The sequence below is a fragment of the Eulemur rufifrons genome, chromosome 28, assembly GCF_041146395.1.
Source record: "Eulemur rufifrons isolate Redbay chromosome 28, OSU_ERuf_1, whole genome shotgun sequence".
NCBI classification, from domain to species: Eukaryota; Metazoa; Chordata; class Mammalia; order Primates; family Lemuridae; genus Eulemur; species Eulemur rufifrons.
In genome coordinates this window covers 27,396,629-27,418,028 of record NC_091010.1, presented here as the reverse complement: position 1 = coordinate 27,418,028, position 21,400 = coordinate 27,396,629, and the positions used below count along the sequence as shown (strand labels likewise).

General features: G+C 35.2%; 1 protein-coding gene across 6 annotated transcripts in view; it reads right to left on the bottom strand.

Annotated features, from left to right (window-relative positions):
* The window catches only part of JMJD1C (jumonji domain containing 1C), a 229,995-nt gene that overhangs the window by 61,262 nt on the left and 147,333 nt on the right, over positions 1-21,400 (bottom strand). For 5 of the 6 annotated variants that reach the window (XM_069461114.1, XM_069461118.1, XM_069461119.1 and 2 more), the window contains one exon: positions 18,439-18,552. The exons of the other annotated variant lie outside the window; for it this stretch is intronic. In XM_069461114.1, coding sequence (XP_069317215.1) covers positions 18,439-18,552 — 114 coding nt within the window. The remainder of the gene's footprint in view (positions 1-18,438; positions 18,553-21,400) is intronic. 6 annotated transcript variants of the gene reach the window in all.

Sequence of the window (21,400 nt, the reverse complement as noted above, 5' to 3'; positions counted from 1 at the left end):
ACAGGAATCCTCAGGAGTGTTTGAAGAGAGAAATATTCCTGAGACAAAGGGGGAAGACAGGACTACCATCCCCAGCCCTGGAAACCCTTCTCTGTACTCAGCAAAAGGAGACACCAAATCAGAGTGGCTGTTCAGCAGCACCATGCTGTAGGAGATTCATTCTACAGGTCCTACAGGCATAAACCCATAGCCAGCCTTCCATAATACTGGGATATCCCTCATTTGGGACCAGCACTCTGATTGTTTATGAGAACCAAGGCAAATCTGGGCTTAAGGGACAGACATTATAGGGCCCAAAAGGAGGCAGTGACCTAGCAGGGGAAAAAAAAAAAAGGTAAATTACAAAGAATCTCTAAGCAAATATATCCAATAAAAACCAAGAAAAGCCAGACAGAGAAGACTGGACTAAATAATTCTTCAATGCAGCGATGTAGATGGACATCCACAAGAAACAACAGCAACCAAGGAAACATGACCTCCCCAAACGGACAAAAGCAAGGATCCTAAGGAGACGGCAATATGTGAACTCTCTGAGCAAGAAGTTTAAGGAAATTCAGTAATGTCCAATATAACACAGAAAATCAATTTGAAAATTTATCAGACAAATTCAACAAAGGGATTGAAATTTAAAAAAAAAAATCTTGGAACTCAGAAATACATTTGCTTAACTGAAATACTCATTAGAGGCTTTCAACAGCAGAATGGATCAAGCAGAAAAAAGAATTGGTAGGCTTAAAGATAGGCTATCTGAAAATATAGAAAGAGGAGAAAAAAAGCATGAAAAGGAAAGACGACCAGTCAGGAAGGGTTGGTTAGGCTCTGTAATGTCAGCTACTCAGGAGGCTGAGATGGGAGTTCAGGAGTTCAAGGCTGCAGTGAGCTATGATTGTGCCATTGCATTCCAGCCTGGGGACAGAGCAAGACCTTGTCTCCTAAAAGAAATAAAGAAAGGAAAGAATGAAGACTGCCTACAAGATACAGAAAATCACCTTAAAAAGACTAAATCTAAGAATTATTGGTGTTCAAAAGGAAGATGAGGCTAGGTGTGATGGCTCATGCCTATAATCCTAGCACTTAGGGGGCCGACGAGGGAGGACTGCTTGATGCTGTAAAGTTTGAGACCAGCCTAAACAAGAGTGAGACCTCCCCATCTCTACAAAAAATAGAAAAAAAAATTAGCCAGACGTAGTGGCAAGCACCTGTGGTCCCAGCTACTGGTGGTGGTGGTGGTGGTGGGGGCGCAGGTGAGGCAGCCAGAAGGATGGCTTGAGCTCAGGAGTTTGAGGTTGCAGTGAGTTACGATGATGCCACTGTACTCTACCTAGCCCAAGCAACAGAGCCAGACTCCACCACCAAAAAAAAAAAAAAAAAAAGAGGAAGGTGAGCAAGAGAAAGGGGTAGAAAGCTTATTCAAACACATAATAACAGAAAACTATCAAAATTTGAAAAAGAGATAAAAATACAGGTAAAGGAAGGTCAAAGAACATCATACAGATACAACCCAAATAACACTGCCCCCAAGGCATATGATAATGAAACTCTAAAAGGAGGAAAGACAAACAGGAATCTCAAAAGACAAAGGGAGGATCCTAAAAGCAGGCAAGAAGCAAATAACTTATGAAGGAGCTCCAATTAGGCTGGCAACAGACTTCTCCTCTGAAACCACACAGGACAGAAGGAAGTGGGATGACATGTTCAAAGTATTGATACCAAAAACAAAAAACAATCCTGCCACCCAAGAATACTGTGTCCAGCAAAGCTATTCAACTATGAAGTAGAGATAACATCTTTCCCACACAAACAAAAGCTAAGAGATTTCATCACCACCAAAACCATTTCTTACAAGAAATACTAAGGGGAGTTCTTTAATCTGAAAGCAAAAAATCACCAATGTGCAAAAAGAAAACATTTGAAGATATAAAACTCACTGGGTAAGGCCAGGCGCGGTGGCTCATGTCTATAATCCTAGCACTCTGGGAGGCTGAGGCGGGAGGATTGCTTGAGCTCAGGAGTTCCAGAGCAGCCTGAGCAAGAGCGAGACCCCGCCTCTACTATAAATAGAAAGAAATTAGCCAAACAACTAAAAATATATAGAAAATATTGGCCGGGCATGGCAGCGTGTGCCTGTAGTCCCAGCTACCCCGGAGGCTGAGGCAGGAGGATTGCTTAAGCCCAGGAGTTTGAGGTTGCTGTGAGCTAGACTGACGCCACGGCACTCTAGCCCAGGCAAGAGAGTGAGGCTCCGTCTCAAAATAAAAAAAATAAAACTCACTGGTAAAATTAAGTACACAGACAAACCCAGAGTATTCTAATACTGTAACTGTGGTGTGCAATCCACTCATAACTCTAGTATAAAGCCGAAAAGACAAATCTATCAAAAACAGTAACGATTTACAATAACCTATTAAGAGATAGGCAGTATAAATATATGTAAATTGAGACAACATAAAGTCAAAACGTAGGGAAGATGGAGTTAAAGTGTGGAGGGTTTTTAAATTTTTTCTTTGTTTCTGTTCTTTGTGATCTAAGACAAGTTGTCATCTATTTAAAATAAGTTGTTAATAAGTTTTGATAAGCCTAATGGTAACAATGCAAAAACCTATAATAGATTAATTAAAAATAAAAAGCAACAAATTAAAACATACTACCACAGAAAAATCACTTAGCCACAAAGAAGGAGTATGATAGGAAGAGAAGAATTACACAAAACAACCAGAAAACAAGCAACAAAATGGCATAGTAAGTCCTCACTTATCAACAGTAACAATGAATGTAAATGGCCTCAATTCTCTGATTAAAAGGCATACAGTGGTAGAATGGATAAAGGAACAAGACCCTATATGCTGTCTTCAAGAAATCCACTTCACCTATAAAGATACATGTAGACTGAAAGTGAAGGGGTGGAAAAAGATATCCCATTGTACCTGGAAACCTAAAAAGAGCAACAGTTATATTGCTATCAGATAAAACAGACTAGATTAAAAAGACAGACTAGATAAAAGACAGGAAATAACAGATGCTGGTGAGAATGTGGAGAAAGGGGAACACTTGTAAACTGTTAGTAGGAATGTAAATTAGTAAGGCCACTATGAAGAACAGTATGGTAGTTCCTCAAAAAGCTAAAAACAGAACTTCCATATGATCCAGGAATTCCACCACTGGGTATATATCCACAAGAAACGAAATCAATATATAGAAGAGATATGTGCACTCCTATGTGTATTGCAGTGCTAGTCACGATAGCCAAAATATAGAATTAACCTAAGAGCCCATCAATGGATAAATGAATAAAGAAAATATGGTATATATACACAAGGGAGTATTATTCAGCCAAAAAAGAAGGAAATTCTGTCATTTGCAGCAACATAGATGGAACTGGAGGTCATTATGTTAAGTGAAATAAGTATAGAAAGACAAATATTGTATGTTCTCACTCATATGCAGGAGCTAAAAAAGTGGATCTTATGAAGGCAGAGAGTACATTCGTCGTTACCAGATGCTGGAAAGGGGAGAGGGGTTGAAGAGAGGTTGATTAACGAATACAAGTATTCAGTTTGACAGAAGAAATAAGACCTAGCGTCTTACAGATCAGTAGGGTGACTATAGTTTACAATAATCTATTGTATGTTTGAAAATAGCTAGAAGAGAATGATTTGAATGTTTGTAGCATACAGAAAAGATAAATATTTAAGGTAATGGATACCAATTACACCGACTTGATCTTTACAAATTATATGAATGTATTAAATTATCACACGTATCCCAAATATGTTCATTATATATCAATAAAAATTTTAAAAATATAAGTACAAGGCCGGGCGCGGTGGCTCACGCCTGTAATCCTAGCACTCTGGGAGGCCGAGGTGGGCGGATCATTTGAGCTCAGGAGTTCGAGACCAGCCTGAGCAAGAGCGAGACCCCATCTCTACTAAAAATAGAAAGAAATTATATGGACAGCTAAAAATATATATAGAAAAAAAAAATTAGCCGGGCATGGTGGTGCATGCCTGTAGTCCCAGCTACTCGGGAGGCTGAGACAGGAGGATCCCTTGAGCTCAGGAGTTTGAGGTTGCTGTGAGCTAGGCTGACGCCACGGCACTCACTCTAGCCTGGGCAACAGAGTGAGACTCTGTCTCAAAAAAAAAAAAAAAAAAAAAAAAAAAAAATATATGTAAGTACAGATATGTATATTCATACCTATTTACGGAATAAGACAAATTGGAAAAGAGATACCTTGGAAGTAATCAAGACCAATAAAACAAATCATTAATTCAATACTCTCATTTACAGTGCTGGTATTGAACATCACTAATTAACCACACACTCTTGCTTGGCCAGGGCAAAGACTCACAATGCTTCGCAACACTAACAATATGACAGGCAGATGCTACCAATTTATACAAGTTTTCCTGGCTGATGTATGCAATAAACATTAGGAAAAGTTCACAACACTGGGCTTTGTTAACATTGGAAGGAATTGTTAATATGTGATAGAACTTAATTCCTTGAAAAAAGAAGTGGATGTGAGAGAAATAAGATAAAAACCCATGCTTCTGCAGTGGTTTCAGTATTATGTTTTTAAAGTCCACACACTGTATAACATCTTGGCCCTTTAAGCTTAAAGACTTTACATTTACAAGGACACCTTGTATATCCAGTTTTGATTTATCCCAGTTATACCTAATTCTGTATTTCCAAAAATGGCTATTATATAAATGGCAAAGGGTTGTTCATTGGGAACTGGTTCCATGTATAGTACTGGACGCCCAGGCAAAAAGCATCTGAGAAAGCACTGAATTTTTTTGTTGTTGCTTTTTTCTTTTCCTGAGCATTGGATTTGGGGTGGCAGGTGGTACATGGAATCAGGCTGGTACAAGGCTCACGCCCATAATCCCAGCACTTTGGGAGGTGGAGGCAGGAGGATTCCTTGAGGTCAGAAGTTTGAGATCAGCCTGGCAACATAGGGAGACCCATTTCTACAAAATATTTTAACAATTAGCCAGGCCTGATGGCATGTACCTGTTGTCCCCAGCTACTCTGTAGGCTGAGGCAGGATTGCCTAAGCCCAGATGTTAGAGGTTACAGTGAGCTACCATGGAGCCAATGCACTCAGCCTGGGTGACAGAGCGAGATCTTGTCTCTCAAAACAAACAAAAAAACCTTATTTTACACCATTTATAGATGCAGCAGGATATATAGGTATCTCTAAGTGCAAATGTGATGGAAACATTACTCATTTATAATTAATAATCTTTATCAAATAACTAGGTTTAGAGATCTGAGAATTCTTGAGTATTGAAGAATTTGGAATTTGATCGGAATTAGGACTGGTAGGGGACTGTAGACATCCAGGAGAAAACATCACAATATCAAGACTCACAAGAGAAAACAGACCTATTATAACCATTCAGAAAGGAAAGATAGATGCTGTACTTTCTCACACTGAAGATGCTGGCAGCACCTGGTAGGCCACATAAATGCTCTCCTGTCTTTTGACCACATCTAGGTTAACTTGGCAAGACTGCTTTGAAGGCTTTCACTTTTTCAGTTAAGTCTTTTCTTTTTTTTGAGACAGTCTTGCTCTGTCACCCTGGGTAGAGTGTAGTGGCGTCATCATAGCTCACTGCAACCACAAGTGTACACCACCACGCCTGGCTAATTTTTCTACGTTTAGTAGAGACAGGGTCTCACCCTTGCTCAAGCTGGTCTCAAACTCCTGACCTCAAGCAGTCTTCCACTTTGGCCTCCCAGGGTGCTAGGATTACAGGCATGAGCCACCTGGCCAGCCTCCAGTTAAGTCTTAATCTATAACCAAATGGCTCTAAATAAAGGCTGAGAAGGCACTGAAAATAGGGTATCCATTAAGGACTTGAAGAAGGTGCTGAGGGTATTTAATTACAATGCCAAAGCCACAGATGTTTATGATTCTACAATGCATGACAAAACAAAGCAAATACCAATGGCAGCTATGACTATTAATTTTGTGTGTCAACTTGGCTAGTCTATGATGCCCAGCTGTCTGGTCAAACACAAGTCTAGATGCTGTTTTGAAAGAATATTACCATTTACATCAGTAGACTGTGAGTAAAGCAGATTACTCTTCACAATACGGGTAGGTTTCATCCAATCAGTTGAAGGCCTTGAAAAGACTGAGGTCATCCAAGGAAGAATGAATTCTACCTCCAGACTGCCTTAGGACTAAAGACTATAACATCAAGTCTTGCCAGAATTTCTGCCCTGCTGGCCTGCCCTGTGGATTTAGGACTTGTCAGCCCCCAAAACTGCATAAGCCAATTCATTAAAATCTCCTTTCTTTGTCTCTCTCTTTCTCTCCACATACACACACATACACACACACACACCCCCTCTTCCCCTTATTGTTCCTGGACCTTAATACAGCACCCTATTGAGAAACACTATTAGCTTTTCCTCTTACTTCTTTTCCTATCTTACTTCTAATAGAACCCTGGTCTTCTGGGAAGAAACAAAACAAAGAAAAAGAAATAGGCAAACATCTGGTATTCCTGTATCAGTTGATTCCACACTGCAGAACCCTATGCATATACCTCTATCTTAGAACTTACGGCATGTTGCTGTAATTATATTTATGTCTCTCCCCCGATCTGAAAGAGAATCAAGCATTTTATCTATTTTTGAATTCACAGACCAAAGTGGCACATAGCAATAAGTGAATGACTATTGTTATAGTGCAGCAATCACAGGATCTTCTTTTTCCTCAATTTTTTTCTTGGTGGGGTGGTGGTTCTAGATTGCAGTGGCATCATCATAGCTCACTGCAACCTCCAACTCCTAAGCTCAATCCATTCTCCTGCCTCAGCCTCTGGAGTAGCTGGGACTACAGGCATGCATGCCACCACACACAGCTAATTTTTTCTATTTTTATAACAGTACAGATGGGGTCTCGCTCTTGCTCAGGCTGGTCTCGAACTCCTGGCCTCAAGCAATCCTCATGCTTTGGCCTCCCAAAGTGTTAGTATTATAGGTATGAGCCACGGCGCCTGGCCTTTTCCCTCAATTTTTAAAAATGTACCTTCTCTAAAAGGCAGGTCTAATGCCTAATAATTTGCAAATCAGGAGTTATACTCCAAAGATTGATTTGGTGCTTCAGAAAATTTCAATCATACAGAATAGTATACTTTAATATGATTTATCTTAGGGTTAACAAACATTTGAACAAATTATGCAGCTGTAAAAAGTGAGAAAAAAAAAAAGTACCCCGAATAATCAAAACTGTATGATACTGACCATAAGGACAGACATGTAGACCAAGGGAACAGAACAGAGAGTGCAGAGATAAATTGTTGCAAAAATGGTCAGCTGATTTTCAACAAAGGTGCCAAGACCATTCAATGTGGAAAGGAGAATCTTTTCAACAAATGGTGTTGGGAAAACCAGATATTCATATGCAAAACAATGAAGTTGGACCTTTACCATACACCCTATTAAAAACAATTAGAAATAAAATGGATGAAAAACCTAAATGTAAAAATTAAAACTATGAAACTCTTTGAAGAAAATAAGGGAAAAACTTCCATAACATTGGATTTGGCAGTAATTTCTTGGATATGACAATAAGAGCACAGACAACAAAAGAAAAAATAGACATATTAGACTTAAAAATCAAACTATGAAGACAGAGAAAAGCACACCCCACAGAATGGGAGAAAATATTCCCAAAGCATATACCTCGTAAGATACTGATATCCAGAATATATAAAGAACTCTTACAACTCAACAACAAAAAAGCAAACAACCAATTAATAAAATGGGAATTGGACTTGAATGGACATTCTCCAAATATATAGTAATAACCAATAATCTTATAAAAAGATGCTCAACATTACTAATCATTAGGGAGATGCAAATCTACACCACAATTAGGTATCACTTCACACCCATTTGCATGGCTACTATCAAGAAAATGAAAAATAGCAAGTATTGGTGCAGATGTGGAAGAAACTGGAAACTTTGTGCGTTATTGGTGGGAATAAAATATGGTATAGCTACTGTTAAAAACAGTTTGGCTCTTCCTCTAAAAGCTAAACATGGAATAATTACCATATTACACAGCAGTTTCACTCCTAGGTAAATACCCAAAAGAACTGAAAGGAAGAACTCAAAATTTGTACACCAATGTTCATAGCAACATTATCGCAATAGCCAAAAGGTAGAAACAACCCAAATATCCATCAGGAGATGAATGGATAAACAAAATGTGGTATATATATGCAATGGAATATTATTCAGCTATAAAAATGAAATTCTAACACATGCGCCACAAAATGGTTGAAACTTGAAGACATTATGCTAAGTGAAGTAAGCCAGCTACAAAAGGCCCAATATTGCATGATTCCATTTATTTGAGGTACCTAAAATAGGCAAATTCATAGACAAAGTAAAATAGAGGTTAGTGGGGGTTAGGGGAAGAGTGGAATTGGGAAACGGGGAGTTATTGTTTAATGAATGCAGAGTTTCTGTTTGGGATAATGAACAAGTTCAGGAAATGGACAGTGGTAATGGTTGCACAATATTGTGAATGTACTTAATGCTATCGATTTGTACACTTAAATGGTTAAAATGGTAAGTTTTTCTGTTTGCTTCTTTTAAACAAATGTTCATTATTCCTCCACTCAACGAGGACAATAAGGTTGAGATCAGTCACTGGCTTACCCAACTAAAAATGGTTAAAAAATCTCCCTCTCCCATCACTATTCTATCTTCAGAGGAAGATTGGTATGGTTAGGGTTTAGGTAAATAGTCCATTCAACAGGCATTCTGCTTATTCACTTGACTTCATGTATTTAACCAATTCTGCTGTCCTAGTGGCTTACTTAATTTTTAATATTCATCCTGGGGTATCTCAGGGGTCATCTAATCTAATAATAGGGACATCCCCCCTCTGTATCTCTCCCATAACCAGAATGGATTCCTTATATCTCCTTGGTGTCTGTTACTCCCTACATTTTGCCTATATTTACATTTGTATTTTTTCAAGTGTGTTAAGGTATTTGTATTCCAGAATATAACACAGAAGTTCCTTAAATATATGAATAAATAGCCCTCAACCCATATTATTTATTGATTAAGGACCAGTACTGTTTTATCTTTAGTCTGAGCCTCAGAAGACTTGGATTTTAGACAATTCTTTTGGCAAGAGGATGACAAGGCTTCATTTTACAGTATTTTATTTTTCAACTTTAACTTTGAGGAAACCTATTCTTCAGAATACCCACATGTACAACAAAGAAAACTACATAGCTGGAAAAAAAAAACACAGAGACTACAGAACATCTTAATCTATTTGGATTTTCTGCCTAGGAAACAAATGAATCTGAAAATAATGCACAAATTTGAAGTATACCTTGATGTCAGTGTGTGGAAAGTCTAGGAAAATTGTACGGGCAATAAAATTGAGGAAAAACTTGGTCATTTATGAAGGAAAGATATCAACTGTAAGAAAAAAAGAAGCCAAAAGAAAGAGAATAATACACAAATAGGAGACACTTCCCATTTGATGGCTCACAAAGGTAGGTGATATGGCAGAAATAACATCTTGGAATAGAAAGTTTTGGGTTCAGATTCTATTTTGGCTACCATTAGCTGTGTGAACCTACATGTCAAGTCACAACTTTGTTAAACTTTGCCTTCTTTACCTGCAAAAATTACTACCATATATTCTCCTCCCTTCCTCATACTTCTTCCTCCTTCTCCTTTTATTCATTCCCTTATACCAACTGACTCATTTACTAAGAAACATAAACATTAGATCTAAAAGGTCTTGTAAAGGAGCCGGGACAGGTAGGTGAATTTATACTGAGACACAAAAGTAACATGAAAATGAGTATTACAAGAAGGAAACCAATGAGTAAGCAGAAGAAACCTGCCTAAAGAACAGGGACTGGGGAAAGAGAGAAAAGAGACTATATTGTGACTTCCTCACTTTCTAGTTCCCAATTACAGTCTGAATAAGGTTTGGCTGTACTTTCTTGCTATGGATGTACCTGACATTGACTGCTGTATCTTTATAATAATACTCATTCCCTTTTAAAATTTAATCTAGTTTACGTGGGTTTCTATTTTTGCTACTTTCTCATTTGTTAGTTAGAATTCTCAAAGAGTTTTGTGGATTAAAATAAACTAATATGTACCCTGAAAGCATTACAAAAAATTAAGAGTATAATACAATCTGTTTCCTCATAAGGCTAACATAAGAACTAACTAAAATAAAGCACATAAAAATATTTTAGAAATTGTCAAATTTTAAAAATATAAAATATTAACATTACAGTGAGTAATTAAATTTTAATTTTTAGGTTTTAAATAATATAGCCATGCTTTAGTAAGATTATGCAATTAGGAAAAGGGATAAATAAATACTGTTATCCTATTTTGAATGGCAAAAAAGAAACTAGAAAATCTTTCTCAATGGTAACCAGTGATGGCTTAGAATCTTTGGAATCTGATGTCTACAAGCATAATTTCACATACTTTAAATTCCTAACAGTAGCCACAAAAAATTAAAAAGGGACTGGCAGATTTTTCAGCATATGATCATAGCAGATTTGGGATCAGGAAAGAACTACTGCAGTGACTTATAAATGTTTTCAATCTGAGTATTGCAGAATGGCTCATACTTGGGCCAAATTTCAGTCAAAATAACATGTTCCTGGACTCCAAGCATACATTTTAAACACACCAAAGTTTTGCAACCAATTTTTACAAACGGAGAACTCCTGTTTTAATGGCAGCAGCGATGCATCAAAATACCTGATTGATTTATGGGATCTTAATAAGCATGTTTCATAATATGTTTGAAACTATATAAAATCATGTAGGTAGGCAACAGAAGGAACATGTAAGAAAGAATACAGAGCAAAATTACAGAATATTAAAACATGATATACCAACTTTATTTTTTTATTTTTATTTTTTAAGGCTAGTCAAGTGGATAACCGGTTGCGATCAATTAGTTGTAAACACCACTGCACTTGCACTTGCACCAGTGGTATCAACTTTAAATAAATTAAAAAAAAAAAAAAAAAGGGGGGGAAGTACAAAGACTCTGCTTTAGCTGCTAGTTCCCCTTTTCTTGTTGTCCATCCTACTATCCAGGCTTCAAGCTTAGCTCTACTATTGCAAGCTGTCACTTTTGACTAGAAATGGAATAAAGCCAAATATTACACAATAGTTGTTTCCTGCTGTGGCCTCATCTTCTAGACCACCCCCAAGGCCAGGCCGGCCCACGCATGCTAATCCTACCAAGCCAATAATCTACCGATGTTCACTTTGGAGCTGTGGCTACGATTCTGTATTTGTTATACTCTTGGCATAGTGTATATGCTACAATTGTTTTCATTTTACTGCTTTTATGTCAACAAGGCACCTCTAAAATCAATCAAATGCTAATAAGTCAAACTGAAACAGAAAAGGGAGATGCATATGAAAACTCAGGGAGTAATTAGAAATGTGCTCAACACCTGCCAAAATATAATTCAGAAACAGATATAGAAAAATAAGAGAGTAGAAAGACCTGAATAAGTATCGTTAATCTAAACAATCCTGGTTTTCCAATTTGGCAGAACTTTTGATTTGCATCTAGCACTCCCTAACTCAAAAGTTCTCTGTTTTAAGGTAGAACTAGTTTTAGGTTGCATGCCTCTTATCCCAGAGACTATAATTAAGGCTTAACTTGCTTATGTTAATGTTGGTCAGAAATGGCTATTTTGCCACCTCGAGTAACTTTACAGAAATTTGGGCCCTGAATGCTGGGAAGGAACTTCAAAGATAATTTAGTCCAACTTTCATTCAATGATTAGAGGACTTCCGGCCCACGGTATTACATCCACAAAACCTCTCCCCAGAGCCAAATGAAAAACAATTCTGTACCTTACTACTGAGCATCATTTATGCTTTTTGAGATAAAAATAACTATTAGCAACAAATGGAGTTTATGACTTTCTCTGGTAAAAAGGTAATGGTGTATTACGAAGGATAATACCACAATAAGGTTCTGTAGCCATCTTTTCTACTAATATCATTTTCTTAAAATAATAATTTAAGAAGTCACCACAAAATCTTGCCTACTTATACTTCTTAAAAGAGGGATGGGGAGAAAAAAACACTACTACAAAACACATTCTATTACACTGACAATGGGTTATACTAACAACTGAAAAAGTTTATCTAGCACCATCTGCAGAAAGAATACTAAAGGTTCTAGAGAAGACAAAAAAGGCATTGTTAAAAGAAGCAGATGGTGGCAGAGAAATGTCCAGTGAGTGTCTAAACGGTAGAAAGAAAAAGATGTCTCAAATATCCACCAAAAAGAGAAATTTAGACCATGTCTAGATAATGGTTATCTTCTACTGAGCAGTTTCTATATCATAATAAGCTCTTTATTATACCATTTCATTTAATCTTCTTAACAACCCTGAGGTAGATGGTATCTTTATTTTATAGATGAGGAAACCATTTACTTAGAAAAACAGTTTTGATTTTCCCAATGTCACATAGCTAGCAAATGGCAAAGCTTGGGTTTCAAACCATGTTTGCTTGAACTAACATCAAAATTCATGCTCTTGATCATTCTGCCAGACTAATCTCCAGGATAAAAGATTCTAGTAAAGACCCAATTAATTAGGTGCTTATGATATTTACAAAAAATAACAGGCCATTGTTATATAGATGATTTGTTACTCTCCTGCTATAGCAATCCTTTTCCTCTTTTTATCTGACCCCATCATATGTATCTAGCATGAATTCCACCATTCAAAAACAAACTCTCCTCTCTAGCTAGGCTGATTCTCTACTGTCCCCTAAATCTACCTCCTTATCATTGATTATATGCTGTCCCTACTGGAAAATATCTGGATCCCCTAAATCTTTCATTTCTATCTCCCTTCAAGTGAACCCCATTCAAGTTTACCTCCTTCATCAGACTTCTTTAACCATTTCAGTCTCTACTGATGTCTCTCATCTTTGTGTTCCTGACATCTTTATTGCAGGCTCCTTAAAGCAAGTATACTTTAAGGAAAGTGTTTTTTATGTAAATTCTTATCATAGATTACAAATTCCTCGAAAATAAAATAAACACCATTACTTATGCTTTTATCAACTTTTTTTTTGAGACAGAGTCTCACTCTGTTGCCTGGGCTAGAGTGCCGTGGCGTCAGCCTAGCTCACAGCAACCTCAAACTCCTGGGCTCAAGCAATCCTTCTGCCTCAGCCTCTCGAGTAGCTGGGACTACAGGCATGCGCCACCATGCCCGGTTAATTTTTCTATATATTTTTATATAGAAAATATAAAAATATTTTATTTTTATGGGCCACCATGCGCCACCATGTCCAGATAATTTCTTTCTATTTTTTTGGTAGAGATGGGGTCTCGCTCTTGCTCAGGTTGGTCTCCAACTCCTGAGCTCAAACGATCCGCCCACCTCAGCCTCCCAGAGTGCTAGGATTACAGGCATGAGCCACTGCGCCTGGCCTATCAACTTTTAAAAACCATTAAGCAACTAGTGGAGAGCTGTGAAATTAGTAAAAATTAATGGTAAAAGGCTGGATGTGGTAGCTCATGCCTGTAATCTCAGCACTTTGGGAGGCCAAGGCGGGAGGATAGCTTGAAGCCAGGAGTTCAAGACCAGCCTGAGCAAGAGTTGACCCTGTCTCTACAAAAAAATGGAAAAAAATTATCTGGGCATGGTGGCGTGTACCTGTAGCCCCAACTACTCGGAAGGCTAGGCAGGAGGATCGCTTGAGTCCAAGAGCTTGAGGTTGCAGTGAGCTATAATGATGCCACTGCACTCTAGTAGAGGCATCAATGCAAGACCCTGTCTCCAAAAAATTTATATAAAAAAAAGTGATTTAAAATGATCTATCTGCCTGTACTATAAATTGGAATGAAGATAAACAAAGTTTGAAAAAGCAAGTCCTTTCTCTATGCTCCAAGGCAATAATAACATGAAGTTCTCTTTAAAGGAAATAAACTATTAGCAATATTATCCTATTGCCCTGAAGAATAGATCTGCTTAAGAGGAAAATCTCTATCAATGAGATTTTCAAACTTTGTTAGTGGGCAACTAATGTCAAATATTTAATTCAACAAAGTATAATATTTGCCAAGTAACAACGAAACAACCAGTTAATTGTTCCCCTTGGCTGATTGAGGGCTACCTTTTACCTTACTTGTTTTATCTCATTCTGGTTATGAAGCAATTCCAAACTTCATAGGACAGTAACACAAATTCAGCAGAAAAAATACATATCTCTGCTACATTCTGCTCCCCAAAATATTGCTAACTTATCCTAGGCAACTATTTGAGCTATTTTTAGTAAGCCTGATGTATTGAGCAACAATTACCTTAGAGATATTTGGAAACTACAGCCAATAAATTTATATAATCAGTGATGAAAGAATTATGGGTTAAAATGAAATCAAACTGGAAGAACAACTTTATCACTGAAGGTCTATGGAAATTACAGACAAACAGATCTGGCATAGCCCAGACACATTCATTTACTAGATAATGTAAGATTCTATTCTGTTTAAGTCTTTAAAGTAACTGTTAGTCCAGGTACTAAGAAAATATTGAGGTTTGTTCCACCCATTCCTCCCCTTTCCTTTAAACAGCAATTCATAGGACAACAGCACCTTATCTAGTATTTAGTAAAGTACTATAGTTCAATGTCTATATTCTACAATGATAAAGACTATAGTATTAACAGTCTTATCTTTAAACTTTTATCAGCTCATTAGGACACAGAACTCCAAAGGGAAGAGAATTATTCCTTCAGGTCTGGGATTTATCATTCTTCCTTATTCTAGGGAAAACATCTCATTACTACAATAAATTTTAATACAATAAACATGGGGTTTAATTCTGGACAAGCACATTCTGCATCAAATCTCTAATGGTTTTAACTAGTGTTCTTTGTTTTATTTCTTTATTACATTTAAAAGCAAAGAGGATAGAAAATACTGGACTAATAAACCAGACCAAGTCAGATTAACTGACATGAGTCATGTACAACTTTCAGGTAAGAAATAATGTCTTTTATATCCTCTCTGAAGCAACCAAGCTGAAAACTGCAGCTATGTACATGGCCAGTAGCTAAAATCCAGGACAAGATGATTTCAAAATCATATTCAAAGCTTAATGTTCTATTTCATTATCAAATTTTACTGTAAATTTGATCAAAACCATAATCAAATTTAATGAAAATTTTTTGAACTCCTGTAATCATACTCTAAAGTAAAGCAAGAATACCACAGATATTATATATATAAAAAACCCTATAAAAAGTATCTTTAACAAGCAATAATCTGTTTTTTCCTCCATCTTCTCAGCCAGCTGAAAGACACAGTAGAATCTGCTGAGTTCCCTCCTACTTCCTCTCCCTTTTCCCTTCCCCCTCTACTTCAAAGAAAGTTAACTGCAGCCAGGCATGATCAGAAAACCTAAAAGGAGGAAGTAGAAACTCATTTGAGTGCACAGGGAAGGGAAAAAAAACACTTAACAATACCATGGCATGTTGCTTCAGTGACCTCATTAATATGCCTCCATTATACTTTCTATAAAATGCTGGTTCAATTTCTCACAATTTTCTTTCCAAAATACTGAAAACTATAATCTATAACAGTTGCACCCCAGAATACCCGACTATATGTCACCTAAGAAGGAGACAAGATGAACTAACTTAACACTTGCCTTCTGATATGCAATACATTGAAATCATTCAGACAGAAGAGGACAGGATTCAAACCAATGAACTACAAGTGAAAGGACTTGTATTAATCCTGAGTTATCTGTTTCCTAACCATTACTTACAATATATTTATATGTTATCAATGTGATTTAATAAAACACAGGGCTATGCAACTGTAAAGGAAACTAAAGAAAACATACTGATACAGAATAAAATGCTGAGAACTCAAGGAGAAAGGTGGTGGATGGGAATTCCCACTGCAAAACATTTACTTAGATTCACAGTAAAGCATTATTTGTGGGAATTTAAAAAGTAAAACTTGTATACTCATCACTCTAGAATAAAAAATATATAAGGCCATTTTTGAAGAAGAGATTTTCCCCCTTCCTACTTAAGAAGTTTATAAAGGATAACTAGGATACAGATTCAAAAGAAATTGCCTCATGAAATTTAAAGAAGTGAAAAAAATGGGGAGACCAAATTAAAAGCTTGTTCAAGTGTCCCCAAACTCCCTTTGACTTACATTGAGTTACCCTAAGGTTGAGATAGGTCAAGGCACTATTTACAAAATCTATGCCAGTTAACAGCTGCCATGTTTACAATGCCAAGGAATTTAATGTAGTGCTTAGACAAACCGGTTAGAAAAAAAGCAATCCAGGACAAAGCCACTCTAATTACATACTCTACAATTTTTCTTCTTCCTAGAATGTCTGTATTTTACAAATTCATTTAAATAAATAAATTTTAAAATAAACTGAGACGTCTTAGGTCTCTGTAGTAAATTTACATTCAAAATGCTAAAATGTCTATCATATTTACATACTAGAGAAAATATTTTTACATTTTCAATCTGATTAAAAACCCTAAATAATAAAAATTAAAATGCATATAGAGAATTTCTGTTATAAACCATCACTTCTAAAATTCTTAAGAAATTCTAAAATTAACGTATGCTAGATCCTAAATGAAGTGCTCTTAGGTTAATTCTTTCTGATTTCTTAGAACTGAGAATTCACCTTTTTTTTTGGGAAACAGAAATGGTTAAAATGTCAAGTCAGTCACTTCACCTCTGGAAAATACAGTATCCTTCTAGGCCAGAGGTCAACTTACTTATATACAAGCAGAGCAGTTTAAATAGCTTACTAACAAAGACAATCATATTTTACCAGACCACATAAGACTTTAGCTCTTATGCATTTATTTTTGATAGAAAGAAAAAATTATCAGAAAAACTTTTAAAAATGTTAGAAACTGCCCCCCCCCCTCCGCCCCCGGGTTTGCACATTCTTTCAATCTTTATAATTTTAAAAAACAGGTAGTTTTAGACCACTTGGCAAGCATTTATGTTTAAAAGTAATTTCTACATAACGATTTCACTTCTCTAAATCAAATCTAAGCTGAAACTTCCAATGTGCTAATAATGCAAACACAGAATTAAAACATTAAGAATTAGAAGTTCCTTTGATTTCATCTACCTATTCTAACTCCTACATGACAGTTAGAAATGAAACAAATGATACTAAGGTCTACAGTTAGCTCAATGGCATTCACAATTAAAAACAAAATGAAACCCAAGGGAAAAGCTCCAATACCTCCCATATTAAACCGGGATTTGCTATGAGTTTTTAGCTATAAATATTATAAACAAAGAACAAAAGCTAATAGTACAAAAAACTAGGCCTTTAAAAGAAATAAGAAAAATAATATGAAATGACAAAAACACCTCGATGTAGACTTAAAAATAGAAAGTAACAGTTACACTAAAGGAAGTTTCATCTAATTTTGGTGGACCTAATAGAACTACTCTAATTCCCTGAGTATTATAACTCCATCCACAACAAATCACTGCTAATTAACACAAGCCCTTTTCTTTCCATGGAAACAATAGCTCTACATTTTATTTTTTGAAAAACAGCAACTAGCCTGAAATGAAATAGGAGTATTAACTTACTACTCCATTTGAAAGAACTAGTTAAACTAATGCACTTATCCTCAATACAATTACTGTATTATTTTAAACATCTGAGTAAAAAGAAACCTACCATAAATACATTATATTCAATCTAAAATCAAAGAAAACAAACTTCTGTGAGTTTTTACTTATACTTTAAAAAATTAATCGATAACTTCACTAGAAATTTTAAAAATCATTTACTTAATACTTTTTATGAGTTTCTCCACATAATTTAGATCTACAGGAAAATGTTTTTCCAATTAAATATATTTGTATTTAAATTGTAACAATGAGAAACTGAAATTTATATATGGAATTATTCAATTAATGACACTCTAAAGGAAATTTCCCCTTAAAAATAAGAAGACCCATTATGCTAAACTAGTACACATGTAGTAAACTCTAATGTCATTTAATCACATTAATTGACCCAATTTTTCACCTGCAGAGTTGGAAACAAATATAATTAATACTAATACCTAACCAGTTTTTTTCTAACAATGAATATTTAGAGACTTTATGTTGGTCACTTCAGTATTTCTAGTGACAGAATGCTACCTGGCTCATAGTAGAGTCTTAGTATATATTTGATTGAATAAATGAATAATTTATCCTACAATCAAAATCTATTAAATGCATCAGGTTCCTTGCATAACTAGATATTAGCTGAAACCTCATATTGAAATAGAATCAATATCTGAATACCAGTGAAGTTTAATGTGAACAGTTAACTTTTAGGTAATCTAAAAACTTCTTACCTGGTAGGGCTGAAAGGCACTATCTTCAGTTAAAAAATCCAGTTGTTTATCTACAAGGAATTCTACTGCAGTGATTGAACTGGGTATATTTTTTCCCACCAAGGGTTTGAAAGTCTGAAGAGAAAAAACAAAATAAATTTCTAATGGTTATTTTCTGGTTTGTATCCTCCAAATGCGAGAGGGTATACATTGATATGATGTATTACTGTCATTACCACAATGGTCTGAGCACACCAATTAATACCAATTTTCATATTATAATCTAATGCTTTTATCCATACAGTAGTATATTTTGTATTTATTAAAAAGGAATGACCGTAGATCTATATGGTATATAAAATAATTCGGGTATATGAAGCCCCAGTTTATTTTTAAAACGGGATATAATCAAATATGCATGTGTATAAAATTTCTGTTAAAATAAAAAGAGAAATTGCTTCTGAAAGATTGTAAACTGGGTTGTAGAGCATATTTACACTATTCTTTTTTTTTCAAACTATAAGTATTCTTTATAAAAGAGAGTAATTATTATTTCCATGTACTATTTCTGCCTAGCTCATTCACATTAAGGAGGATTTTAAATGTTCAGGAAGCATCTGGTCTTCTAACTCCACCCCTGTACTCCCTACCCCCGCCCCTGCACCAAGCACAAATAAAAATCCAGCTGCTTCAGTGAGAGCAGCATGGAGGAAGGGAATAGAGCAAGACGTTGGTAAGAAGCACTACACAAAACCTACCACACAGTTAAGTTTTTCCCTATCTCCACTACGTTTTTGTTTGTTTTTTTTTTTTTTAAGAGAATCCAAGGTCATTTGATTATTTTTAAAGAAAACTCATCTTTTATGTAAAGGATTTTACTCATATGTTGGGGTGGGGATGGAAGTGAGGGAAGCAGGGGAAGAAGACTGAAGGAAATAGGAATACCATGTATACATTTTTTATGACTGCCACATTCACTTTCAACGTAGATGAAGACTGAATAAAAACCTAACTGTCTTATATACATGGTAATGTTCTAAAAACGTTTAATTGAAAACAAAATTCTACCATCTTAAAAATTTAGTGGCTTTACAATAAAAGAATCAAAGTTTGGAAAATGGAATTAACAATCAACTCAGCTTCTAAATTACCTATATCACATGAAGAAATCTTTCTTGCTACAAGGCAACTTTGTGATCATTTGGATACAAAACAAAGCTTTTGGCATGGAGAGTAAAAATCCCCAGGAGTTCCAGAGCCATTGTGTTTCCCCCTTCTCTTAAATGACTTAAAAAAAAATAAATAAATAAAAGCATCTTGTTAATCACAACTAATAAATATACTCTGGGGGAAAAACTTAAAAATCTTCAGTTTGAAGTGGCTCTTAAGTAGTTAATTTCTATATTTAAGAAACATCTAAAAGAATTTAAGTTTGATTCACTGAAGTCTGTAAAAGTGTTTTGAATAGCTAAAATTACATGAAAATAAATATTTTAAGCATGTTTCATTTCTACATTATCCATGAACTTATAAATAATCATCTTAATTGAAGTAACATGAAAAAATTCTATCCCCACTTATTTTCAATATTTAAGATGAGAAAATCTAATCACAGTAACATCCTCCCATGTCCTAGGTTAACCTTTTAAGTGCTACATATTTATCAAAAGTATTTTTATTTGGGAGAGAAATTATATTTTCAAAGTAGAAAAAAATCTTCACATTAGTTAGCTATCTTATTCTAATACTGTCATCTAATATTTTCCATTTGCCAAGATAAAATTCCTAAAACACCATTTCATAAAGTCCTATTCATTATTTTACTCAAAAAGTGACTAAAAGTTTGTAAGAAATCCAAGAACATTTATTTTAGACTTAAAAAATGTCCACCACTATGTGATCGATTGACATGAAATATGTAACATAAAAAGAGATATTAATTCAGCTAATCTATACTATGCAAAAGTGTTTTTTCATATGATATCTGTCAGTTTTGTTTTTAGTAAACTAAAAACACTGGCACATTCTCAAGAGGACTTTTAATCCTTGAACATTATCAAATGCTCTTTTTCTTTTCAAACAGTACCAAGTCAGGTCAATCCATGAAGGTTAACTTAAAAGGCCCACAAAAGGTATTATCTAAGTGGCTAAAGATACAATTCAATTAAGCAGGATTTGAAAAAGAAGTAAACTTCTCCTATCTTGAGTGCCTCTTTCTTACGCAAATAATACAGGTGGTTTGCATTTCCTATGAGACCAAATCATTTTATAATATGAAAAACATTCTTCTGAAGAGAACCTCTTAGAACTCTCCTTTTCAAGGTAGGTCAGAGTTCTAAGGGTAAATTTCAACAGGCCAGCATATAGTTTAAATTACTCTGAGTTAATTAGGAAGAAAGATTTCTAGGTTAAAATTTTTTAAAAATTTCTCATATTTTAAGATATCTAATTAAAAGCCAAGTAAAATTTGGCTACTGGAAATATTAAAAAGACTAAAAAAATTGGCTTGGGCAGAAGAGAAAAAAAAAATAAAAATAAAAAAAATAAAAATAAATAAAAAAGACTACCTTACAATGTTAAGTTCTCTTAAGAACAAGGATCTATGTCTGATACATGAAGAGCTATAATAATCTACAAATGGGGCCAAAGTATATCATGCTTCTTAAATAAGAAAACCGCTAATATTTTTATCGTACTTGTTAAAGAAATGTTTCAATATGTACTAAATTGAGCAACTGAATATGTCACTGTTCCTACTTTAAGAAAAAATTAAAGGTAAAAAGACATGAAAAGATGTTAAAATGCACCCTGATTTTTTAAAGTAGCAATCAACAATGTAACCATTGTTAATTTTTGTATCCATGTCTAACATATTTCAAAGAGACATTAGTTTAAGAATAAAAATATACATGTTTAAATAAAATCAAATGGATCCTACAGCTTTTATGATAAATCTGTAAGTAAATATTTCATGGGTCTAGGT